General features: G+C 39.5%; 2 protein-coding genes and 1 long non-coding RNA gene across 5 annotated transcripts in view; 2 read left to right on the forward strand and 1 right to left on the reverse strand.

Annotated features, from left to right (window-relative positions):
• SPMIP4 (sperm microtubule inner protein 4) overlaps positions 1-14,053 on the forward strand; it is a 40,889-nt gene extending 26,836 nt beyond the window's left edge. Inside the window, exons 5-9 of the mRNA XM_059396710.1 lie at positions 161-342; positions 2,777-2,865; positions 9,720-9,894; positions 10,238-10,329; positions 13,235-14,053. Of these exons, the coding sequence (XP_059252693.1) occupies positions 161-342; positions 2,777-2,865; positions 9,720-9,894; positions 10,238-10,329; positions 13,235-14,053 (1,357 nt within the window). The remainder of the gene's footprint in view (positions 1-160; positions 343-2,776; positions 2,866-9,719; positions 9,895-10,237; positions 10,330-13,234) is intronic.
• The window catches only part of LOC132015877 (uncharacterized), a 55,848-nt gene extending 32,417 nt beyond the window's left edge, over positions 1-23,431 (reverse strand). For all 3 annotated transcript variants that reach the window (XR_009403811.1, XR_009403810.1, XR_009403812.1), the window contains exon 1: positions 23,234-23,431. This is a non-coding gene — a long non-coding RNA (uncharacterized LOC132015877). The remainder of the gene's footprint in view (positions 1-23,233) is intronic.
• Positions 23,432-23,552: 121 nt separating this feature from the next.
• LOC132015876 (cytochrome c) lies at positions 23,553-26,085 on the forward strand. Its single transcript, XM_059396711.1, has 3 exons — positions 23,553-23,657; positions 24,763-24,939; positions 25,049-26,085. Exons 2-3 carry the CDS (start codon positions 24,771-24,773, stop codon positions 25,195-25,197), a joined length of 318 nt encoding a protein of 105 aa, XP_059252694.1. The 5' UTR covers positions 23,553-23,657; positions 24,763-24,770; the 3' UTR covers positions 25,198-26,085.
• Positions 26,086-26,720: the final 635 nt, after the last annotated feature.

Raw genomic sequence — 26,720 nt, forward strand, 5'->3', positions numbered from 1 at the left:
AGTGGAATATACTCCACTAACTCCATGAGTCCAGGGACTTTTGGCTCACTATCATATCCCCAGGGATTAGAACAGTACCTGCCACAAGAATCCCAATAAATACTTGATGATTAATTTTTTTCAATTGTACTTCTGTTTTGTTTGCTCAACTAAATCTCAGAGAAATCTGTTCCTCATATCCGATTGAACATCCATACCACACACACATCTCCCGCGGTGCCATGTTCCCGACGTTTACATCACCGAAGGATCTCTACACAGGCATTAAAGGCCGAAGCCAACAGCCATTTCCTCCCACTGTGCCAACGAAGGCTTATGGTACAACGATTTTGAAAACAAGAGGTAAATGTGATTTGATATCAAAACAGTATTGAGTCTTCTCATATGTGAACTGTATTCAATAATAAAATTAAGTAGGGCAAAGGACTCAAGTCACAAAAGTGTGACCCACCAGTACATTATGAAAGTTGTTCTTAACAGTGGCTGCACTTTAGAATTATCTGGGACCCTACCACAGACCAAGTACATCAGATTCTCTGCAGGTGCTCTTAACTTTTCTTCTTTATACAGAGCCTTCCATGGTAGAATCAGAAACCAAACATTGTAGCATTGTTTTTATTCTACTTGTATTTTCTATTTTTATTTCCTTCCTGCTCTCTCTCATGGTTTACCTTTTCAAGATTTCACCCTAGTTCAGGTGATCAGCACAAGGATGATATCTGGATCAGATCATCAGGGTCTAGACATGAGTATAGCAGTTGTGATGAAACTGAAAGGCTGTCACTGAAATAACACTCGGAAGGAAATGGGAACAGTTTGTTTAGGTCCTCTTAACACCCTGGGGCATCTTCTTCAGATTCAAACCTTGGGGTCTTTCCAGATGTGTATTAGGATAGTAAGCCCATATACTAGTCATCAAGATTCCTCTACACTAGACACCTTAACACAAAGAAAAAAACCTATGGAGAAAGACTGAACATACTAGAGAAGAGGTAATTGAAGGTGACAGAAAAGGTGCATGGTTGGCCAAGAAAGACATTTGTTGAATACATTTAGGCTTTGAGGAAGGGAAGACCCAAGACCTATCCTATAATGCAGTTCCTCTGGTCATAAATATTGAGGTCCAAATGTTTACCATCATCAATATCGGCTTCAGCACCTCATTAGGACACAGTAACATTTTGAGAGACATAATAGTGGAGTGTTTAAGAGCTATGGAGTAAGACTACACGGATAGAATTCTAGCTCTGCCACATACCATGGACCATAGCAAAGCTCCCCTTGGAGGACTTTAAAAAGATGAGTATTTAAAAAAATGAGTATATTGTATGACCTCATAAATAACCTTTCCAAAAACTACTATTGCATTAGGTTTCCTACTCTTTTTTTTTTACACTTACTTTAACTTTTCTCTAATAGAAATCAATAGTATATGGGTTAAGAGTGCAGGCTCTAGTACCACATTGCCTGAGTTTGAATTATTCAACTTACTAGCTGTGTGATCTTGGGCAAGCTGCTTAAATTCTTCGTGCCTCAGTTTCATTTGTTAAAGTGGAAATAACAATACGTTCCTCATGCTAATGTGATGATAGATATAAAACACTTAGTACAGCACTGGTACATGGTAAATGTTCACTAAATGCCAACCTACACTCTTATTACCCCTGAGGATGGATGTTAGAGCATTCTTTAATGCAGAACTTATTACAGGATCAGGGGAGGCCATGCTGTTTTTGATAAAGTTTATCAAACCACCACTAATACCTAAGAAGCTAGAGTCTTTAAAATGTTCTCTTGCAATAAATTTCTGGTAAGCAAGTACTAATTCTGTGTCTTGATATTTGGTCAGGGAAAGCCCAAATCATGTGGTATAGAAATGTATTTGCCAAGTCTTCAGAGACCAGAAAGAGGATCCCGGAAAATTTTAACTTACTGGGTATTTATCCTAAAGATACAAATGTAGTGATCCAAAGGGGCACGTGCCTCCGAATGCTTAAAGCAACAATGTCCACAATAGCCAAACTATGGAAAGAACCTAGATGCCCATCAACAGATGAATGGGTAAAGATGTGGTAGATATGCACAATGGAATATTATGCAGCCATCAAAAGATGGCTGACATTTGCAATGACATGGATGAAACCAGAGGGTATTATACGAAGCGAAATAAGTCAATCAGAGAAAGGCAATTACCATATGATCTCCCTGATATGAGGAATTTGAGAGGCAACGTTGGGGGTTTGGGGGGTTGGGAAGGAAAAAATGAAACAAGATGGGATCAGGAGGGAGACAAACCATAAGAGACTCTTAATCTCAGGAAACAAACTGAGGGTTGCTGGGTGGTGGGGGGTAGGGATAGGGTGGCTGAGTTATGGACATTGGGGAGGGTATGTGCTATGGTGAGTGCTGTGAATTGTGTAAGCCTGATGATTCACAGACCTGTACCCCTGGGGCTAATAATACATTATATGATAATTTTTTTAAAAGTTAACAACTTACCTGGGAATCCCTTTCATTAATCAGAGTGATGCAGTATGGGGCTCTCTTGTGCTGCTGGCCACACCTCAGGTTAGAGGCTCAGTCTCACTGTCTGTGGCCCGTGTGCTGCTCATTAAGAGGAGGAAGAATTCAAACAAAGCTATAACAGTAGCTAAAACGTGCACCTGCATTGCTCTCTACCCCATCATCTCATTTCTATTTATTGCACCCCAAAACCCCATTCACAGAAAACTTTCTTGTATATTCAGGATAACTGTGCTCTTCCTGAAAATTTCAGGTAATCCTTACAGATATGAACTGCTTGATCTTCCAATGGATTCAAAAAAGAAAGGCTTGACTTGGCCAGGACAGGGTGTATACTATGATGTAAGTACCTTTTAAAATGTGTGTTTAAAACAAAGTAAAAAATGTTTTTACTGTATACATTTATAAAAACCCAAAAGATGGATTCTTTTATTTTCTATCTGGTTAAAAAACTCGAGATTTTGACCATGATACACATCCTTTATTTTCTTAGCTGATTTCATATACTTTGGGCAGTTATATATTTCCATGATTACAAAAAAAGGTTCCCCACTGAAAGAGGGTGGAGGGCTGCATTTCACTCACTGTGTACTCCCCAACTCTATTCTTATAATTCACCGTATATTAAGTAACTCCAAATATACAGAGTAAATGAAAATTTTTCAGGAAGATTTACAATTTATTGTTCCAAGCACTATATTTGTATAGAATCAAAAGTAAAACAATGGCCACTGTGCATTGAGAAATTGCTACACACTAAGCACTTTGGATACAATATATCACTTAGCCCTTACATGAACTCCAAAACTTATTCCCATTTCTGTGGCTCAGAGAGTTTGTGGATATCTTATAATCATAGAACTCAAGCTTGTCAGACTCCAGTCTTTGCTCTTATCCTCTGTACCAAGACTCCAGGTAGATAGAAAGAAAAAATTTTAAATCCTGAAGGAAAAGATCTACACATTTGAAAATTATAAGAGCTGACATTGACCAGTTAGTTTGTGAGAGGCAGTGCCAAGCATTCTCCATATATCATCGTCTTGCACCTAAGAATCCATGAGGTGGGCAAGAAATAATTATACAAGGCTAGAAACATTTGAATTTTATTTGAGGCGATGACTGTGGCAGGCTGGAGTGTGGTCCCTGCGGTGTCACACAGTCACCTCTGAAGGAAGCAATTTCGTGTCTGTTCTTTGTAAAGTTGTACATCAAGAAAAATCCTTAAAGAATCATCTATATTACTGGACCTCTTTCATTCTTCCATGCAAGCTGTATATCAAAGTAACCTAGAAATAGAAGTTATTCTTGAGACTATTCTGTCATTACACGTAATAGCCCAAGTCTCCAGCTCTGTGGTTCAGTTCTTTCTTTCAATCTCCCTCCCTTAATCCTGCTCAGGAAAACGCTGCTGTCCCCAAATCTTGCCCCTTTGCAACATTCTTGACTAGCTCCACTTTACTTAAGTGTAAATCCCAAGGCTTTAACGGAGCTCCAAAGACCCTTCAGAGTCTGGCCTGCCTTCCTTCCTACAGCCTGGCTCAGCTCCCGGTCCCTGAACAGGTGGATGGTCATGACCCACTCCTGGAGTGCTCTCCTTTCAGGGCCCCTTGACCTATCTCAGACTTGCTCATTCCTCAGGGCTCAGTGCAACTCTTATTGTTTCTGCTGCACATCAAAAAGTGAACCAAATCAGCAGACCTGTGTTCTAGTTATTCCGATTTCTGCCATTTGTTCTCTTGGTGATGTAAGAAATATTGTTTCTCTTCTCTGAGCTTTCACTAGTAAAATGTACCTATATGATTTCAGTAAAATCTGTCCTATAAACTTTCACAGGATATGAGGATATGAACGATATAAAAGCATTTTGGAAAATAGAAAGTGCTATAATTTATAAGCATTATTACTCCAATAGAAATGATTTCTCTTCTTCTTTCTATAACACTTATTTTTTTATTAAATATTTTATGTATTTATTCAACAGAGATCACAAGTAGGCAGAGAGGCAGGCAGAGGGTGGGTGAGGAGGAAGCAGGCTCCCCGCTGAGCAGAAAGCCCGATGGGGGGCTCAATCCCAGGACCCTGGGATCACGACCTGAGCCAAAGGCAGAGGCTCACCCACCGAGCCACCCAGGTGCCCCTATGTTAACACTTAGAGTAACCAGTAATTTTTCACATGTATTTTATATTTCAACTAAGTTACAAGCTCTTTAAAAATGGAATATTTTATAATATGTATATTTCCCATAGCACTTTGTATATAAATATTTTTGACTGATTTATCTGACTCTTCTTCCAATGATTAATCTTTTCTTAATCTATTCTAATCTCGTCAACTTCTCAATTATTTTTCTGGTTTATCCCTAATTCTAATCAAGTTTTGCACTTTGCTGGATGAAAAAATAAAAATAAAATTAATACTGAGCTTGATGGGAGTATCTCATGACTCATTTTTCCCCCTTTACGATAATACCTATACTTGTCCTCCCCTGCCTTTCACCACTTCACCGGTGGAAGTGGTCAACTTTATCTGCAATGTTCTATTTTTGTTAAAGGAGAATATTTTTAGAGTATTTACCTTTCCTATTGCTCGAACAGTGGTGCTCAACCTTGGCTGCACATTAGAATTACCTGAGGTGCTTTTAGAAATCCCAATTCTCAGGCTGTACTCTACTCACATCATAACTGATGACGTAATTATAATCGTCATTCCCTGAGGGTGGGAGGGAGGGGTAAGGACATGAGTAACTTAAGTCATTCCAAAATGTATCTCCTGGCTATAGAACAGAAAACCGCAGAAGCCATATTTTAGTGTTTCTATCCAAGCCAATAAGACAACATGTGTAACATTTGGTAAAGAGTATACATTTTAAAGTGGCACAGCTCCTGGCTCTAAAATGTATCAGTTGTATGGCCCTGAATAATACATTTAACTCTTTACCACCTCAGTTTCCTCATAGATAAAATAGCAATTGTAATGCACTCTACCTTGTAGGGTTGTCTTGAGAATGAAATGCATGTAAGAGCACTCAGCACTATTAGTAGACAGAAAGCTTAGGGTTAAAGTTGCCTTCTGCTCCAGACTCAGCTCAGAGCCCAACATAGGGGCTCAAGCTCATGACCCTGAGATCATGACCTGAGCCAAAATTAAGAGTCAGACACTTAACCAACCGAGTCACCCAGTTGCCCCTTGTAATGATCTTTACAGTATGATGAGATATAATAACCACGGAGGTCAAGTGCCATAAACCTCTCTAACCAACAAACTGTTTTCAAAGCCTAACTGAGCCTGCTATCCAATTTTCCTTAACTGTAAATATTTGGAAAGACCTTTGGCTTCTCTTGGAAAGAGCATCCACTCCTATCACCCCTACAGAGGATTGTGGTTTCCTGCTTGAACTACCTGCTGTTTTTCTAATCTGAAGTGCCCATTCCCCTCCTAACGTTACATTCCTTATTCCTAGGACAGTTCTGTCTCTCCACAAGAACACCCATAATCCACACTCATCCTCAAATAACCACAATAGATTTGGCAAGGACACAGGTTCCTCCTTTAAAGATGTGTCATCAAATAACTGGCTGCCCACAGTTCACCTTCCCATCACCACCTGGACCCTGGGCCCCACCCTCCCACCTGCTCATCTCCAGCAACAGCTAACGCATCCAGAATGGGACATAAACTGGTAGGCTCTCTCTTCTCTACCCTGCAGGCTTCCCCATTTATGGTCTTGCCCCTCCACTCTTTCTCCTCCATCACAGGCAGACTTTCCTTCTATTGTGCAACCTCTTCTCCCTTCATCTCTCTCTTCCCAAGTCCTAGCTAGTTACCAGTCTCTCATCTCTTATTTACACACACACTCTCTTTTGTGTTCTCTATTCATTTCGTATATAAATGAAATAATTTCTAATCACAACTTAATGTAAAATGATGCTGATATAAAAGAATTAAGTGAAGCATGATCCACTAAGGAGCCAGGATAGCCGTACTAAGCTCTCCAAAGGGCAGAGTGGTCTCCAAAATAAACCTGTTCTTATTCCCCCTATTAAACCTGATTAAGTGCCATCATTTAAGACTAAGAACAAAAAACGATATTTAATTTCTTGGGTTTTTTAATGTATTGTAATAGTATTAATTTCTGTTATTCTATGGCAACTTATGGAGTTTTGGTCCTTATCACAGACCCTTAGATGCCTGCATATAGCTGTGCATGTACCAGGTATTCAGCAAATGTTTATTAGGCGACTTATGAGTTACATAGACTTTATGGGCTACCAGGGAATGTAACTACAATTTATATGGCACCACTCCTCTGAAAATGTATTCCTCAGTTAAAACAAATGACACCACTCCTTTGTAGACTGGAGTATCTGCCTAGCTATATAATATCTCGGGAACCGGAATTCCTTCCTGCTTTTGTACTTGTCTTGCGTATCAAACACAAACGTCACCCTGTGAATAGGACATTGGATCAACAAATTTCCTATCGAGTGGATGGATGATCACCAGCAGCCCCCCCTCACCATCCTCTCAGAATACCATATACCATTGCCTTAACATACCGAAAATCGGCCAGCTCTCCACTCTCAAATATTCCTCTTTTTTTTTTTTTTTTAAGATTTTATTTGTCAGAGAGAGAGTGTACAAGCAGGGGTAGTGGTAGACAGAGGGAAAAGCAAGCTCCCCACTGTCCAAGGAGCTGGATGTGGGACTTGAACCAAGACCTGAACCAAAGGCAGACACTTACCTGACTGAGCCATCTAGGTGTCCCTATTCCTGACTCTTTAAACTCTTTCCAAGACACCACAGGCTCCAATAAAATCTCACATCCCCTCCTTTCTTCCTCTGTACCCTTGCCTGTATTTCAGTAGATCATTACAGTTCTTTAAATTAGATTAAGACACAGGGTTAATCCAGCCCCTTGGAACAATATTTTTTTTTTAAAGTCCTGATTTCTAAGTTGCCTTTGCAAATCATGACCAAGAGAACAAAGAATGGGGCACCTGGGTGGCTCAGTTGTTAAGTGTCTGCCTTCAGCTCAGGTCATGATCCCAGAGTCCTAGGATGGAGCCCCATGTCGGACTCCGTGCTCTGTGGGGGTCTGCTTCTCCTTCTTCCTCTGCTTGCAGCTCCCCATGCTGTGCTCTCTCTCTTCGTCAAATAAATAAATAAAATATTTTAAAAGAGAGAGAGAGAGAGAACAAAGAATAGACAAGCCACATATTTGTTAAAGATTTATAGAGGTGATTACTTAATACTTAAAACAGTCTTCTGTCAAGTGCCTTTTACCATGACTGTTCCATATATGGAAAATGGGAATCATTCCAACTTCAAAAGCTTGCTATAATCAGCATCATCCTTAGATCCAGAACTTTAGAAGGCTCCATGCCTTTCGGCCCAGCCCTAGCCTTCCTCTGGCTGTACCCCTCCCTATGGCACAGAATGTTTGTGGGTATAAGGGGATCTATCTATCAAGAGCCCATGTTCCCCAGTCTCCCACCCCAGCCTGATGTTGGACTGAAGAAATCCTTGACAAAATGGCACTGACCCCAGTACTAGGGCCTTCGTGGGGGCCTCTTCCTCAGGTCCATCCTCCCGGGGTTGACACTGCTTCTAAGCTAGTATATACCTCTAGCTCAAAGGGGTGGCCAAGTGGTGGCTCTTTGCTGGAAGCAGAGGTAAAAGGCATAATGGAGCTTGAACCTAGGGCCCGGGTACCCTTATATTCAAGACACTTCATCATTTGAGATGGAATTGGGGGCAGGAAGAAAGCCGTAAGAGATGCTGAGGTCAAAGGCTACCAGCTAGCTCTTTCTGAACTACCATATCCCAATACAGAATTAGGATAGTTGAAGAAGTCTAAATTTGAACGTGGTCTTCCAAGTTGTCATGAAGGTATTTTGTCAAGGTAGAAGGATGAAACACATTTTATTTCTTTGCAGCTTATTTGCTTAATTTATAAATTAAGCTAGTTAGACTGACGGAATGTGGGCTCTCACTATACTCTAGCCCTAAGACCTGCAAATGGTAAGGGTGGGCCTGACTGTCAGGACAAATGCATAGTGTTCAAGAAAGTTAATTCAATACTTCCACCACCATCCATACCTTTGCTCTTACTATTCCTTGGGCCTCCCCATCTCTGCATGTCCTTTAAGGCCTATTTCTGTAATATAACATAACATGGTCTCTTGTGTCCCTTCTCTGCTCCCAGCCCTACTTCCCTGTTCAGCTGGAATCAATCTCTTCCTCCTCTGAATTTACAAATAATTCTTACTTTTTTTTTTAACAAATAATTCTTTCTTAACCTCTTTTATAACCAAGAGTTACTTTTCATCTTATAGTCATTTATGTCCATGCCTTATCTCCCCTCTAGTCAATATTCCTGGATGACTTGTTTCTGATCCATCCTTGTTCCCTGCAACTACCTTGCCCATATAGGTACTCAGTAAATATTATTGAGTGTTATCAATCTGAGAAAAAGTGAATTTCTAAACAGCCAAAAAGACTACAATGAAACTCAGTCATTTACTTTTATACCTCCTTTTGAAAATACAAAATAAAATCCATAGTAAACAGTTATGTCAACAGAATAAAAATTTTTATTTGAATTTGAGTGACTTAAACTTCATCAGAAATCAATAAAATGGGACTCAGTTGGTTAAGCATCAGACTCTTGATTTAGGCTCAGGTCGAATGAGCAGTGTCGAGCTGGGCGTGGAGTCTGCTTAAGATTCTTTCTCCCTTTCCTCTTCCCTGCCTCCTGTTCTCTTAAAAAAAAAAAAAATTAACATATCAAATGGTGCCATTTCAGGCAAGGAAAAGGAAGTAGGAGGCGCACAACTTTGGCTGTATTTAGCCAAAGGGGTACCTCAGAGCCTTTATATCTCTAACAAAATGTTACTGGAGGTAGAGTATTCCCAGGGACATTTCTCCAATGTACATTATCAGACAGAGTCCCTGCTAAAGCAAAAAAAAAAAAAAAAAAAACTTTCAGAAAAGACCTCACCATTCCTTTGATAAAATATTGTATTTAACTCTAAATATGGTTAAGTTGAAGAACATTAGTAACTAATGAAGGAAAGAAACAATATCTGATTTCAGCTTAGAATTTCCTTTACCCTCCTTCCTACTGACATAGTCAATCAGCCCTTATTCTACTAGGTAACATTAATGATGATAAACTCTTATGTTCATGTTCTAGTTTCCTAAATGCGTTGAGAAAAACAAGCCTATATTCTACCCAAAACCTCCTAAAACCTTCGCTCCTAACACTACTTTAAATTCGTGGGACCCTATTAGCTCTCTAAGAGAAGCCAACATACAAAGAAATCTTGAGAGGTCCCATTGGATCACTTCGTACACTCATGATTTTACAGGTATGGGTTTACTTTAATCCAAGTAAAAATAACAAAATTAGAATATTTGAGAAATGTTGTTATATCTTATATACTGACAGATTTAAAACATAAATAAATGATATCTTCTTATATCTATATAGCTTATATCTTCTAGTGTTTTTCCCTGTTTCTTAATCAAAGTACTAAAAGAAGTTAGGGTGGGTGGTAAGCTTCTCTTAGTGAGAAACTGGGAGGTAAAATTCATTTTATTTGTTTTAATTATATTACAAAGGGAAATGGGTAAGTTTTTCTATAAAAGGTCATTTAAGTGTCATCTTTCATTTACTCTAACAATGTAATAAGATGTGATGTTTTCATTAAGGTCTGGGGCCCATGAACCCCCTTGAACTGGATGATTACCATGAAAAGGAGGTAGCAGAGTTAACTGGACAGATAGGATTTGACCCAGAGCCTGTAAGTAATTGCAGTCAACTCTCAGTTATTTAGGGTGAAAGTATCCAGGTGTTAGGCTCCTACCACTTTTTCTTTACTTCATGAGTCGTGGTGACGAAGTTAGCAAAGGGAAAATTTAACTCATCTTAGAAGTTAATTCTGAATTGAGTTGAACCAGTTTGAATACCCTTGTCCACTATTTCAAAAACAGGCAAGGTTTCTTTTCCTATTCACAGCGCTGGTGTTTTATGTTTTCTTTTTTTAAACAGATTTTCTACTATACTATTCTTCTAAAATTTACAAAGGAGTCAGTTTACAAATGCTTACCCTTTAATGCGATTCTTAATAAATTCCATGCATCTTTATATATTTGTGTATCTTGTACAGTATCACTGCTTTTGAAGAGATAGGGCCTCTTCCTAATACCCACAATAATTAGTTTGCTGAATTAAAATTGAAAGCAATAAATTCTCTGCCAATATTAATACAGATTTTTTAATCAGTTATGTGAAATGACCTGAAAGAAATGATCAAGCCCTTAGTAACAGAAATTATCATCTGTTGATTTACTTGAAATATAATGATGTAATAGTATACACATATGTTGTTTTATTTAGGGCCTATATTTTATCCTATAAAACTACAAAGTTTTTAAAACAAAATTAGTATTTTCAAAGATATAAACTGTGGAAAGATCCATAAAAAGTAATTATAAGATATTTCAGTATGAACTCTTTTTAGACTGAACTCATTTATTTTACATTAGCTTCAGTTATTTCCCAAGGTGATAAAACTGAAACACCTGAAGTGGTTACACAAACTGTGCTTTATCATTCACCGAAGGGTTTTCTCCTTTATGTTACACTTGCAGCAAATATTCTCTAATACTAGAAAACACTATACATACACTGACATTGTCAAGCATGTTTAGCAGCTGTCCAGATTTCCACAGATTTGACCCTATAGGAAAGCAGCTTTATCATGTTTACCAAAAAATACACATATAATTATACAAAGGATGGTTGTCAAGTGTATTATATGCAAAATTATTCTGCAATAAATCATCAACTAAATTTTTATTAATAAGATAAAATATGCCTAAAATAGTTAGTTTAAAAGTAAGTTTTAGTGAGTCTTGCTGGTTTCTAAAAGACAACACTCTGGGAATGCATGTTGTAGTGGTACAAAGTGTTAGAATATTTTGTTGTAGTAGAATGAAATACAGATACTAAAACTGCTTTTTGCATAAAAGGACACTGTAAATTGGATATGATACAACTTAGATTTTTACCTTATCAAAATTTAACACAGTATTTCAAAGAGCTGGAGTTTCTTTTTTCTTCATAGTATCTACTCAAACCTGATTGCCTAAAGGTTATAACAGATCTGTTAATAACATGGAAATTCCTCCAACTCCAAGCAAATTAGGATCCAAGAAGACACTCCTAAATCCATTTTGTTTTCTAAATCCAAAATATAGTTTGTCACCATTCTCGTTTGTATTATCTCTGCTATCAATTCCATCCTCACCATCCATCCATTCTTTTTTTTTTTTTTTTTAAGATTTTATTTATTTATTTGACAGAGAGAAATCACAAGTAGACGGAGAGGCAGGCAGAGAGAGAGGAAGGGAAGCAGGCTCCCTGCTGAGCAGAGAGCCCGATGCGGAACTCGATCCCAGGACCCTGAGATCACGACCTGAGCCAAAGGCAACGGCTTAACCCACTGAGCCACCCAGGCGCCCCCATCCATTCTTTTTAAATTTTTCTTCAATATACTGTCATTAAAATTTTCAAACATATGGAAAGTTGAAATAATTTTGCAGTTAACATTGATCTACCCACCATCTAGATTCTACCATTAGCATTTTACCATACTTCTTTTATCACATAATCTACCCATCTTTCTATCCCTCCAACCATCCATCAATACACTTTATTATGTTTTACACATGTCAGAGTAAATTGCAGACAACAGGCTACTTCAGCTTTAAATATTCAGCATGCATACAATTAAACAGCTCAATTTGTTGCAGTTTTTCTTTTAAGGCAAGTACACATTCAATGAAATTGCACAAATTTTAAGCATACATTCTATGAGTTCTGACAAATGCACATATTTTTGTAACCCAACCACTTACGGATATAATGAACATTACTATCATCCCAGGAAGTTTCCACCTGCCCCTTCTTCATCAACTCCTCCCTCTTCCTCCTGTCCCCCCACCACAGACATCTATGAATAACCTTTTAAATACCCACACTACTTTTGCAGTTACCAGACAGACTTCACAATATTTGTAAAACATCTCAAAAAGCACAGACATGACAAGCTCCCCACAGATGGGTGTTTTTCTAAGCACAGCACATCACTGGCCTCAGCATTCACCCAAGATGCTTGTTAAAAAAGCAGATTCCTGAGCCCTACTGCAGAACCTCTGAATCACAATCTCAGAGGATCAAGCTTAGGAATCTCATTTTTCTCCCAGCTCTAAAGCTGATTCTGATTCAACCAAGGTTTAAGAACGGCTGGGCTGGCCAAATAAAGAAAGCTTTCACTGAGATTTTAAAAACTGCACATAACTGTTACCATCATCTGTTCAGGATGGCAGAAGTCTTGCTCCTGAGATCCCTTCAATATCTCTAAAAGTTTGAAAGAAAAGACTTCCTACAAAGAGGAGTTTTTCTATAGCCAAGTAAAAATATCTATCCCCTTTCCATATGAGTAGAAGAGAAAAACATGTGTTTACTATGGCATAAATATCAATGTCTATAAATAAATAAATAAACATTGCAATATGCACTCCTACACCCATCCCGTGTTTACTCAGTGAAAATGGGTACGAATTTGACCTGCCACTTGTAGTGATAAACTTACAATGCCAGATTTATTAACTGATTTCCTCCTTTTTATCCCACCACTACAGCAAGAAAAATTCCATCCTGTTTTAAAACCTCCAAGGCCCTTGGAAGGACGAATTGCTCGACTGATTCAGAACCGACGTCCTCTAGAGGCTACTGTCCAGCAAAAACCACCTTCCTGTCCAGATTGTACCCCTAGAGTTTTGTGTACTTTTCATACCTTTATACCCAGTTCTACAGAAATGATGGCACTTCGTGATAACACACTGCCGGGAGCCACCCATAAAAAACAGGAAATTGAAGACAAGATTAAGCAAGAACAACTGCTATCTGCCTATGCATCCCCACCTAGTTGCCCAACAAAAGATCTGGCTAACATTTGTGACATAAAAACATTTCCAAAAATCACAGATACTAAAAAGATAGAAGATTTGTACTGGAGACAGCTGGCATTAAAACCCCAACATATACCTTACTGTAACCCAAACCATTATATTCCATATGAGCGGTTTAAATCTGTCATACGTGACCAGTGTAGTATGTGTCAAAACTCTGTTAGCCTTAATAAGCCTAGTATTTTAGAAAGTAAACCAGACTTGGAAGCTTTAGATTTAGAACATTTTTTAAGTAAGCGAGAAGAACAGTTGTCCTTGGACATAGAAAACGATGAAGAAACAAGACCTATTCTGGGTTGGATTCCTAGAGCTGGAGTGGCCAAGCCTCAGACTGACCTGCTGGAGCTTAAGAATAATTTTTCAAAAACTGGTGCACAAAAACGTTTCCATAAATCAATTCTACAAGACCATAAAGATCTCAGGGATAAGGAGCATTCAGGGATGAAACACCAATTCTATGGCCATAATTCCTATTATTTCTACAATTGAGATATTCATCCCTTCCTTTGAAACCCAGCTTCTTGCAAGGAAAGTAAAACTATAACAGTTCTTCATGTTGTTGGATTCTGTTTTCTAGAAGAGCCATAATGATCTTGCTAATGAAGTTTATGTTTTCAGGAATTTAAGTTAGGATCTGGTCAGAGGAACCCAGAAAAGGAGGTGTTCTTAATTCTTGAAAAGTTTAACAATTTCAATAAAATATTAGAATGAGAAAAATTTAAAGTCTTTAATCTCATTTTCAAATTATACTCCAAGGAAATTTTCCAAAATCTTGAAAATCAATGTGTATGACAAAATTTACCTCACTGTTTTACAAAAATGAGTAGTTGAAATTTCTATGCCCAGTAACTGACAGATGTCTATACAACTATAGTACCTTAATAAATGTGAACCCTGTCCCCTTCTGTAAATATTTGTACAAAATAACACCAAATACAAAAGACAAAACTCAAATGCCCAGTTAATTGCGAGACAGCTCTATAAATTACATTAACTTAATAAATTAAATATATGGGCCCTGGTTTTTTGTTTTTTTTTTTTTAAGTAAACATGTGGACAAAATAAGTTGGTAGAAAAAATGAAACCGAAAATGCTTTGCATGCACACATTCAAAGCTAGATGTTTCTTTTCCTTTAGCTCCCTGACAGAGAAACATAATTATTTCTTTTATGCAGGGAAAAAATTGATTTTATTATGAAAATCTAACAATGGCTTTAATTAGTAACTGGTTAGTTCTAATTGTGGCAAGAAAGGATGGTGTCTTAGTCTATTTGGGCTGCTAAAATAAAATTCCATAAACTAGACCTCTTACCAACAACACTTACTTCTCACAGTTCTAGAGGGTGGAAGTCCAAGGTCATAGCACTGGCAGACTTGGTGTCTGCTTCCTCACTGATGGCCATCTTCTCCCTGTAACCTCACAAGGTGGAAGGGGCAAGGGATCTCTCCAGGGCCTCTTTTGTAAGGGCACTAAACCTATTCATGAAGGATCCACCTTCATGAAATAATCACCTCCCAAAGGTCCTACCTCCTAATAAACTTTAGGAGTTAGGATTTTAACATATGAATTTTAGGGGGACATAAACATATACATCATAGCAGACGGCTTGATAGCAATTACTCTAAAGCCATATATTTTTGGAAGGGGTCTACCAAGAGTTTGGCTAACCCTCAAATGCAAGTCAACTCATTTAATGTGCCAAAAGGCTTATTTTAGACATAGTTTATCAAGAAGAGTTCATAAGGAATTTCTAAGGAGTGTTTTGTTGAGATTTCATTTATTTTTTATGTTTCCTGATCATATCATTTAATTACACCTCCTTTAAAACTATTCTGGACCAAAATTATGGAATTTTTTTTCAATCTCAACTTTAGAGCCCTTGTTATATTAGGTATTATGGGATGCAAAAAGTTACATGATAAAAATAATATTGGAGAAAACTAAGGGCAACAAAACCATCACATTACTAATCACAGAATTCTCCACAGACTTTAATATGAAACATATCTGGGAACGTGAGGGGAAGAGAGGGATATACACATTTCTCAAATTAATTTGATCTTTTTATCATACAGGTTATTATCAGACTACAATTCTGAAAAACTCTGGAAGATGGGACTCTGAAGTATGGGAATTGGGGGTTTTAATTATACATTTTCCCCTTGATTGCAGGCACACAGAACTACATTAGGACTATGGGCATTCACTCTACCCACCTCTATGTGGGTATGTGTGAAGAGAGAAGGCTGTATCACTCCTGCATAGAGGTGGGTAGAGTGAATGCCCATAGCCCTAACTCCTCAATACTCCTAAGAGGATGTCAGACCTACTCCTAACTCTCTGGTTGTAAGGCCTCACTAGGTGACAGCGAATACCTATCCTCCAAGTATGCTCATCATAAGCTCAACTTTGATAAATATTTATGGAGACTTCCAGATTAAGATATATTGAATCCGGGGCACCTGGGTGGCTCAGTGGGTTAAGCCGCTGCCTTCGGCTCAGGTCATGATCTCAGGGTCCTGGGATCGAGTCCCGCATTGGGCTCTCTGCTTGGCAGGGAGCCTGCTTCCCTCTCTCTCTCTCTCTCTCTCTGCCTCCCTCTTTATATTTTTGTTTTTTCTCTTTAAAAAAAAAAGGAAAAAACTTTAAAAAAAAAAAAAAAAAAAAAAAAAAGATATATTGAATCCATGCATCTATTCTTTCTTACTCCAAATAGCATGTTAAAACTATGGCAAATTATTTCATTTTTTTTACTGTATTTTTTTGTTCGTTTTATCCTACACAAAAAAGTATAAACCAGCCTGGTCAGTAGGGGGAATAGAGCCAAGACATTAGGAACATTCTGGAAAGGAGATAAATGAAAGATAGATTCTAACTGGCTGAAGATACTAAGAACTATGAACTGGCATTTGGGAAAACAGCCTGATTTACACAGGCTCAAAAGGTTTAGGAAATCGTACTACTCCCAGCCCTTTAGGAGAGGTCAAGTCCAGTGTTACAGTGCCTCCTGCTGATAAACCCAACCAGAACCCAAAGAGTAAGGAGGTGCATGTGATGTATCCTTCGATTCCACTGTACTAAGGCAAAGAATGGTGGAAAATGGATGTAGACAGATAAGAAGAAAATAACCAGCACAATGTTCTTATAAATACCAACTCCTCAGTGCTGACAGGTACAGCCTCCTTCCACACCAGGCTACCAGAAAACTGACATACATCAACTCTCCAGGACAGAAAGAATTCACAGCTGAGGTTGAACAAGGCTACACACTGCCCTCTTATTCTCTTATTTTAGTTCTCATATTAAAAACGTCCTTTTCAGGAGCCTGGGTGGTTAGGCCGCTGCCTTCGGCTCAGGTCATGATCTCAGGGTCCTGGGATCGAGTCCTGCATCGGGCTCTCTGCTCAGCAGGGAGTCTGCTTCCTCCTCTCTCTCTCTCTGCCTGCCTCTCTGCCTACTTGTGATCTCTCTCTGTCAAATAAATAAATTAAATCTTTTTTAAAAATAATAATTAATTAATTATACAATTAATTATACAAACGTCCTTTTCACGCTCTACTTCATGCCACGTTTTTCACACTTTTGTATTTTTTTTGGTAATTTTGCTGTTTAAGACAGTCCCCAAGTTCAGTGCTGAAGTGCTATCTAATATCCCTAAGTGCAAGAAGTCTGGGATGTGCCTTACAGAGAAAATGTTTGTTAGATGTGCTCTATTCAGACATATATTCTTAGACTTGATGCCAAAAATGTGATACATAAAAGAAAGAACTGATGAAGGGGACTTCATCAAAACTTAGAAATTTTGGGGACACCTGGGTGGCTCAGTTGGTTAAGCAGCTGCCTTCGGCTCAGGTCATGATCCCAGCGTCCTGGGATCGAGTCCCACATCTGGCTCCTTGCTCTGCGGGGAGCCTGCTTCTCCCTCTGACTCTGCCTTCCACTCTGTCTGCCTGTGCTCGCTCTCGCTCGCTCTCTCTCTCTGACAAATAAATAAATAAAATCTTTTAAAAAAAATTAAAAAAAATTAAAAAAAAAAAAAAAAACTTAGAAATTTTGCTGTATAAAAGAGCCTGTTAAGAGGATGAAAAGCTATGCTACAAATTGGAAGAAAATATTTTGTACACCACATATCTAACAAAGGACAAACATTCAGAATACAAGATTAAGAACAAAGCTTGCTATCTACCTATGCATCCCCACCTTGTTACCCAACAAAAGATCAAACATTTATGACATAAAAACATTTCCAAAACTCACAGATACCAAAAAGAAGGTTTGTACTGGAGAGAGCTGACATTAAAACCCCAACATAGAAAACCTCACTGAAACCCAAACCATTACATTCCCTACAAGTGGTTTAAATCTGTCATACATGACCAGTGTACGATGTTTTTTTGGATTTATATGCTGTAGTTGTTATGTATACATATATTTTTAAATATTAATGTATACCTTCTACTATATTAAAATGGTCTGACAATAAAAAGGCTGCTTATGGAATATTGCTATGTTAAACTTTACTTAGAGGATGTTAAATCTTTAGAATTAAGGTTTCCCCCAGGGGAAGCCTCCATAGCTCAGGGGTTAGAGCACTGATCTTATAGAATTAAGGTTTCCCCCAGAAAAAGATTAATGGAAACATCACTTCCTTTTCAGACTTGAAAGTTGCTGCCTCAAAAAGTAGTTTACACAAACAATAAGTTAAAAAAAAAAAAAAACACTTTAGAACACAACGAATGCTTTTATTTTGGTATGCATCTATATCTCAGCATTTATAGTGGTCCTGAATAGAAAAGTGGAAAAATGCAGCAATTTGCCAGGAAGTCAAGCCCACCAATTTCAGGGATCTGCTGTGCAAACTGAGTTCTTTCTTTCTTTCTTCTTTTTTTTAAGATTTCATTTATTTATTTGACAGAGATAACAAGTAGGCAGAGAGACTTGGATTCTCCAGTCCTATTTGACACCTCAGATAGCTATATCTCTGTTCAACAGTTCGACTGCAAACACAGCCAGAACCAAAACTCAGCTAAGCTGCTTCTACAGGAACTGTAAGATAATAAATGTCTGCTTATCATACTATATGCAGTTTAATTCAATGATCATAATTTTTATTTCTACAAGTTAGCTTTGGCTTTTTAAAAAATCTGCCTGGTTGGGGTGCCTGGGTGACTCAATGGGTTAAGGTTCTGCCTTTTGTTCGGGTCATGATCCCAGGGTCCTGGGATGGAGCCCCGCATCAAGCTCGCTCAGGGGAGCCTGCTTCTCCCTCTTCCTACTGCTCCTCCTGCTTGTACTCTTTCTCTGTCAAATAAAATCCTTAAAAAAAAAAAAAAAAAACTGCCTGGTTGTTTTTGATAGTCTCTTGTTCATTACAAACACTTCTGTTTTCTACTTTATCTAAATGTTTTAAATATCATTTCATATTATACATTCAAAAGGTAAATAAAAATTTTCTTTGTTTATAAAGGAAAATGACACCATTTCTCTTGTTTCCCCCTTCTAAGTTTTTCCTGTGAAAATCAAAATGGCCGAAGTCCTCACTCTAGCCTTTAAGAATGTAAGACTCTCTGAGAGGTCTGGGCTTGATCCCTTGCGGTATGTAAACACCTAGGAAGAGAGAGCTTCTTCACCTTTAGGACCTTAACGTAGGTAAAACTACTTGTTCTTTCAGAAAATAAATTTTATTATTCTTTTGGATGAAGATAACTAATTAAACAAATCGCCAATTCCTGAGTGAACTTAGGGTGAGAGACTAAAAAAAAAAAAAAAAAAAAACTCAACCAAGAAGGATCTAGCCACAAACTGTGATGACAAGTCCTCCTACAGAAAACTGGTTACAATTAATCCAAATAACAAGCAGTAATTGTGCTGCCAAAAGCAAACAGGCTACTATTGATCCTAAAGCCTCATGTTTGTTACATGCTAGCTAAAAACAGCATGGCATAAAGGCATTATAATTAATTTAGCTGTATAAATTGTGAGATTTTATTCTGATTGGGTAGTTTCTTGTGAGCTACCTATATACAACCACTACATTGTGCTTACTCAATAATGAACAAGTTTATTTTTGTAATATAGTAAAGTGAGGACACATCTCTTTCTTGGTCATATTTTTACTTCTGCAATGATATCTAAGAATTCCAACTCCTACCGCCCTTTGTGGGTGTAATTTTGCTCTTTGTTGTTTTTCATGATGATCTTATGCTTGGCATTTCTTAAGCCTAAGAACCCAGGCTCTCAGGATTCCCACTGAGAATGAGAATCCTGAGAGCCTGGGTTAAAATACTCCTTTACAGATTTATGTTTGCTTCTGCCAGACACCAGAACACACTGCTCATCCAGAACTACTGTGTTAACTTTTCAGCTAGAGATTTCCCAGACCATGTGGGTAGAGTAAAATCAAACCCTAAAACTGCATGAGGGCTGACCTGCAGTTATGAATTCTCAGGGAATACTTTTTCCTTCCACCCAGTACCTAATGATGTGGGAAACAAAGAAGAAAAATTATTAAATTTCCTTACTACCTACAGCCTATTGACAAGTCCTTGAAATTGGCAGAGTGACAGTCCTCTACGGACTCAACTGCATCGATATTAATACTTTGCTAAGGGCAAAAGACTTCCTCGTCCCACCGCCCCCCAATCCTGTAAATCTACTTAACATATAAAAAATCCTTTAGAAATTTCCTTTATCTCTGGGCGCCTGGGTGGCTCAGGTCAAGGTCCCAGGGTCCTGGGATCAACACTTGCATCACATCATCACATCGGGCTCCCTGCTCAGCAGGAAGCCAGCTTCTACCTCTCCCTCTCCCTCTCCCACTCCCCGTGCTTGTGTTCCCTCTCATGCTGTCTCTCTCTCTGTCAAAGAAATAAAATCTTGAAAGAAATAAAGAAAGAAAAGAAAGTTACTTATTCTCTAAACCCCCCAAGATGCGTGTTGGCAAGCACCCCTGCCCCAAGCATAGGCCCACTGATATAAATCTGAAGGGCTTTATGACTAAGGTTTTATTAACAGTAATAAATGACCTTTCCCAACAATAGCTAGCCCCCTCAAAGTCCTGGAAACCTTGCTTCCAAATTCCTTAGAGACTTATGCTATTCCCTAAACCCCTCCCAACTTTACAGTATATAATGGACCACTCCTCATGACCCCAGTGCAACTCTTCCTGCCCACAGGTTCTGCCCACGTGCTTTACTAAAACCACCTTTTTGCATCAAAGACGTCTCAAGAATTCTTTGTTGGCCAATTGCTTCGAACCCAAAGAACGTCAGTTCTTCCTTACATCATCTCGGGCCAAGCCAAACAAGACTAACAAGACTAACCTGGATCTTCCCTTTGCTGGTTAACAGACTATAATTTATCCTTTGGATTCAAGTGTTTCAGCATTATGCTGGGGTCTCAGCCAAGCCTACCTCCTCTTTTATGATGTTTACCTTCATTCTGCTGAGCTGCTGTTAAAGCCTAAAGTTCTTTTACTTCAGCAAAAGTCCCCAGGATGGCCCTAAAGTCAGCTTAAACTTGCCATGTTCATTTTCAGTTCTTGTTCCCCACATCACCCCTGCCTCCAATCCGATTTCTCTTTCTTTTATGTGACATTGTTAAATGTTCTGATCTGGGGGAAAGGTATCTTATTAGATCTTTTTCATCAGAAGGGTCTTTAAAAATACGGCATCCATGGGGCGCCTGGGTGGCTCAGTGGGTTAAGCCACTACCTTCGGCTCTGGTCATGATCTCAGGGTCCTGGGATCGAGTCCCGCATCGGGCTCTCTGCTCAGCAGGGAGCCTGCTTCCCTCTCTCTCTCTGCCTGCCTCTCCATCTACTTGTGATTTCTGTCAAATAAATAAATAAAATCTTTAAAAAATAAATAAAATAAAAATATGGCATCCAGTATGTTGGTGGAAGGAAATATCAAAGGCATTTGCTTTATGATAGCTATACACCTTACCAGCCACTATCAAACTTATTGGATAAGATAGAGGTAGGTGGAAAAGACATGACATAGAATAAAAAACAGAATATTATTGTTCTCAACTAATTCTCTCAGGTATCTTGAGTAAACTGTAAGTACTATCTGTCTTTTCCAACTTGAATACACAGATATTATAAAACATAATTTATGGTATCTGCTTTAGTAAAGGAATGTGCCAATTATTTACTTTTGCTGTTTTCTCTTTCCTCATCTTCCCATTACTCTCAATAACAAGACTCTATCCACAATGTTCTTAATTAAAAGTATTAAAAACTTCTGTTTTCTATTCTCCCCTTCATGGGAATAAATTTTAAATGATGTCAATCAATTCACTTGGACAAGTGACTTAATATTACATCTACATGATCTGCAGTATCAGCACAATGATACTTCCCATGAGTCCACTCCTCTGTGAAAAAAAGACTAGCAACTTCTGATATAACTAACACAACATATTTTGATAGAACTATACCTATTTAAAGACCACACATATTTCTCGGAGGGAAATGGGTGAGTACACCAGTACTTGGTTTCCAAAGTACAGGGTAAATTTTCAAGGTGTTGCTAAGCTTGGTCTTTTAAATACTTGGTTAGTCAAATAAGCCTACTTCAGCAGTACACCTAAATGCTCACTATCTTGGTCGCTTCCAAAAGCCACAGAAGGTCTGGAGTAAGTGTGATTTCTGCTGTTTCACAGCCCGCTTTTGTAGCAGTAGTGTGTGCAATTATAGAGGAGGGAACTGGAAGTCAGGACACAGAAAACAAAAAGAAGAATCCAGTTATACAGAGAGATGGGTGGTCTGGAGCAGATATCATAGTACCCGAAATTTGGAAAGGTTGCAAGGCAATCTAACATCTATTGCTTAAATTGGGGGCAGGAGAAAGATTACTAGAACGTAAGCTCCACCAGAGAAAGAGTCCTCAATGATTTACTCCAGGTACATAATATGTATTCAGTAAACATGACTGAATGCAGGCAGCGCTAGAATGTAAGAGGAAAAATTCATTCACGACTTGGGGTCTGAATCAGAGGGACAATTGAGTCAAGAAGAAACCTGCCAGTAGAACTGACCATGTCTGGAAAGGGAGCTAGTTCTGGAGGAAAAGTGTAACTGGAAGCTGTAGTACCAAACCTGCATTTCTCATATGACACCAACCGCATTCTCTTAGTTGAACATCATTCAACCTAGGCAGGATGAGAGGCAAATCCTCTCTAGATTTCCAACTATTCTCTAATCACATAAAAATGTTTCTTCCTAATGTTGCCTACACATCCTCCTTGTTCCGTACAGCAAACGCGAGGAAGAGACGGCTGTCGGCACAAAAGAAGCCGGCAGGTGTGGGGCCAGACCTACAGTCCAGTTTCTGCCGCAGCTGCAGAACCTTCCCCATCCCACAGTCCTGGGGCGTCCATCAAGGGGAGATTTGAAACACGACTTCAAGTATCAGAATGAAGGCGAAACAAGAACACGGCAGGAGCTCTGGTCCAACTCTTAATAATTCTTAGTTCCAGGCTACCCCTTTTGGGTGCGGTTGGCACCCTTCGTGGAAACACGATATAAATTGGGTAAAGGTCGTCAGCTGACGGCACCGTAGCCCGAAGATCTCTACGTGCGCCAGAGTCAGGGCGTTCCCCTCGGGGCAGGCAAAACACCTCCCCTCTAAGCACATTACGTCAGCGAGCACTAGAGCAGTTACCTTGGCAGGATAACGCCCTCGGTCCAGCACGCAACTCCGCTCCACCCTCCCCTTGGGTACACGCATGCACACTCGGGCAGAACGGTGATGTCAGCCCTTCCGGCACCACCTCGTTGTCGTACATCCAATGGCCTGTCGTAACTGCCGGCAAGAGAGCAGAAGGGCACCCGCCCGGCACACCCTACCCTGCTAGCCGGCATACGCGCGGGTCATTGACGTAGACCCTGGAGACTGGAGCCAATGAGGCGCGGTGACGTCACTACGTACCAGGCGGCGCAGCCGCACGTCTTGCCGCGAAGGGACGGAGAAGGCTCGGTTGCACCAACACCGGTACTTAGGTGCAGACCGGCGTGTCCTTGGGTTTAGAGAGCGGGACGTCCGGTTTGTGAGCGGACACCTTCGTTTCGCGCGCTACGAAAGAGCGGTGAGCGCGCGGCGCGGAGGCCGCAGCGGGCGGGAAGCCGAGCGCGGGGGCGCGCGACTACGTTGAAGGGTGCGCGGGCAGGCTGAGGCCAGCGCCCGGGTTTTGCGGGTGAGGCCCACGTGAGGCCGGCAGGCCCGGGAGTGACGACGACCCCAGCCTGTGGCCAGCCAGCACCCGATGGGTTACGGCTTGAGATGGGGCGGAAGCCCGACTACGTGGGGACATGGACTCGATCAGGGTCGTGAAAGCCGGAGGAGACTTGGGTACAATACGACTGAGACCCAGGCCCTCGTAGTCCGGGCTGAGGGGCTGTGGAAGTGACAAACAAAACTAACCGAGATGAGGGCGGGAATGTGAGGGACGCGTGTAGCGCCTCACATTCACAGGGAGGGTAAAACTGCTGCTTCTCCGAAAAGAGGTCATTTTTCTTCTGGGTCACCTGCCGCTTTCCCCCTCAACCTGCCTAGGCATCTCGGGAAGGTAGGTTTCATCAGTCTCCTTGAAACCGGCCTGATTGGGTGACCTCGTGGTTACCTCCTGAGATCCCAGAGCTAGAGGACGGGTGTCCCCGGGAGACCTCGCAGCCCGCCACTGCCCTCTCACCTACACAGTAAGGCAGTTAATAGTGACCAGAGCGGCCTGAATCAAGCACGACTTACGTTTTTTAAATGTATTCTAACTTAATCAGCGAAGTGGCTTCGATTTGTAGTATGAATAATTAGACTTACTTAAAGGTTGAAATTTTGGTGGTTTTGGCTTAATGTAATCATGGTTTTCAACTTACTCAGATTTGTGACTCTTTGTGACCTTGACCTCAACTTTTGAAACCATTTCGAACTAGGCTCCCACTTTGCTTACTTGGTGTTTAATTCCGTCATAAACACTCATGGATGTGTATTTAAGGAAGTTCTCCTTCCAACTAGTGATTTCTGTATTACAGTCTTGTTGCAAGTGTACTGAGTAAAACGAGATTCGGAGATTCATCCTGGTTCTTATATCTTAGATTGGCAGTCAGTAGTAATTGTCAGTGGAGTAACCACTGATTGCTTTCCACTGGATTTTTACCTGGAGGGAAAAAGTAATAAATTGAGTGTTTCATTTTTAGATTTAAAAATGGGTGATGTTGAGAAGGGCAAGAAGATTTTTGTTCAGAAGTGTGCCCAGTGCCATACCGTGGAAAAGGGAGGCAAGCACAAGACTGGGCCAAATCTCCATGGTTTATTTGGCCGAAAGACCGGTCAGGCCCCTGGATTTTCTTACACGGATGCCAACAAGAATAAAGGTAAGGGAGCAGTTTGTAAATAACAGAAGCACAAATTGCATGAATATAACCAATGGTAAATCCTTTATCAGGAGTGTAAAATATTTAACAATACATCCCTCCTTTTTAGGCATCACCTGGGGAGAGGAGACACTGATGGAGTATTTGGAGAATCCCAAGAAGTACATCCCTGGGACAAAAATGATCTTCGCTGGCATTAAGAAGACAGGGGAAAGAGCAGACTTGATAGCTTATCTCAAAAAAGCTACTAAGGAGTAATAATTGGCCATTGCCTTATTTATTGCAAAACAAAAATGTTTCATGACTTTTTTTTATGTGTTCAATTGATCTCATACACCAGAATTCAGATCATGAATGGCTGATAGAATATTTCTTTTGGACAGTCCTGACATAAATAAGGTTGGCTTGTGGTTAAATGAATATGATCAGCTTTTTGAACTTTGATAGTAATTCTGGTTCAGCAAGTGCTGTCAGTTTTCCCCTTTTAAAAATATGATCGGAATTGATTAGTAATGTTCAACTTTTCACAGAGGTGGTAAATGCCATCTCTAAACTTATAGGAGATTGGTTTTATATTTAGATTTATATAACTGGTTATATTAATATATTTAAATACTGAGGAAATCCCTTCACTGTCTCAGAACCAGCAAGATTGAGCTGTGTTTCAGGTTGTGTTCATTAGCCTGTTACAGGCAAGGGTTGAAGATAAGCTGGCAGTGTCCACTTTTTTTTTTTCTTAACTATGCCAATTTAATTAAAATTTCCTGCATCTAAAATGTTGCCTTTTGCTTAATGAAAGGCATTTTAGTGTGGTTTATGTATAATATTAAATAAAGAGTTATTTAACACTTCTCATTTTATAGATGATCTAAGGTCAGATGCTTTTAAAATTCAGTGTGACAGGATTTAGCAGCAGACATGGCTTGTGAATTATCTACTAAGTCAGACTAAGTTATAATTCAGGATTGTCTTCTAAATAGCTATTCAGAGAGACAACTGTGGAAATACCATATATGTATGATTGGTAATGGTCCTTTTGCCAACTCGTTAGAAGGGTTAAAATGGGAGATACATCATCAGCACAAATTTGTAAATTATGTGATAAGGCTTAAGATAATTAAAAACAATCACAAATCATTTTTCTAATGTGCTTGATTTAATGACTGATGCCAAAATTTTGAGTGAAACAGTTCCAAGTACTTGTGGAGCAGTGCTTCTAGTTAGAGTACTTGTATTTTCTTAGTCCCCTAGGACGCCGTGAACTAGAACAACACTTCAATAATTCATCTTTATAGAGTTTCCTCAGCCAGAATGACCACTGGAGTGTTTATGCCAAATGTGGATAGACTAATGTGCTTCTAGTCATAGTTTTGGGGCATATAACTATAATTTGTGTACCAAGTTATTGCATACATAGTCCATGCCATAAGATTGAGAATAGGCCCTAGAAGTTTTATGGAGGTGGTGAAATTCTCAGGAAGGAAGTCTGGTGATGAAGGCCCTCTATGGGACAAAGAGACTGGGAAGAGGCTCTGTCAGTTGTTTCAGAGGTGATGGAGGTTGATGTTAAGGCCTGACAAAGCAATCTGTAACTTGTGAATCTTATTTTTAATTATCCGAGAAATGTAAGTAAGCAAAGAAGTCAGGAAACATGCAGAAACAATTTTGGGAAAGCAAAAGAAAGCCTGCTATAATTCAGAGGAAAAGCCTTTCTAACAGAGAACTTGTTAACTGTAGAAGTTAGTGGTATTCAGAGACAGTACAGAAATTTAGCTTAAAAA

The sequence above is a fragment of the Mustela nigripes genome, chromosome 4 (genome assembly GCF_022355385.1).
Source record: "Mustela nigripes isolate SB6536 chromosome 4, MUSNIG.SB6536, whole genome shotgun sequence".
Lineage (NCBI taxonomy): Eukaryota > Metazoa > Chordata > Mammalia > Carnivora > Mustelidae > Mustela > Mustela nigripes.

Coding starts and splice junctions, on each gene's coding strand:
- LOC132015876 (XM_059396711.1), top strand. CDS start 24,771: ATGGGTGATGTTGAGAAGGGCAAGAAGATTTTTGTTCAGAAGTGTGCC. Junction 24,940..25,048: donor GGATGCCAACAAGAATAAAG/GTAAGGGAGCAG, acceptor CCTCCTTTTTAG/GCATCACCTGGGGAGAGGAG.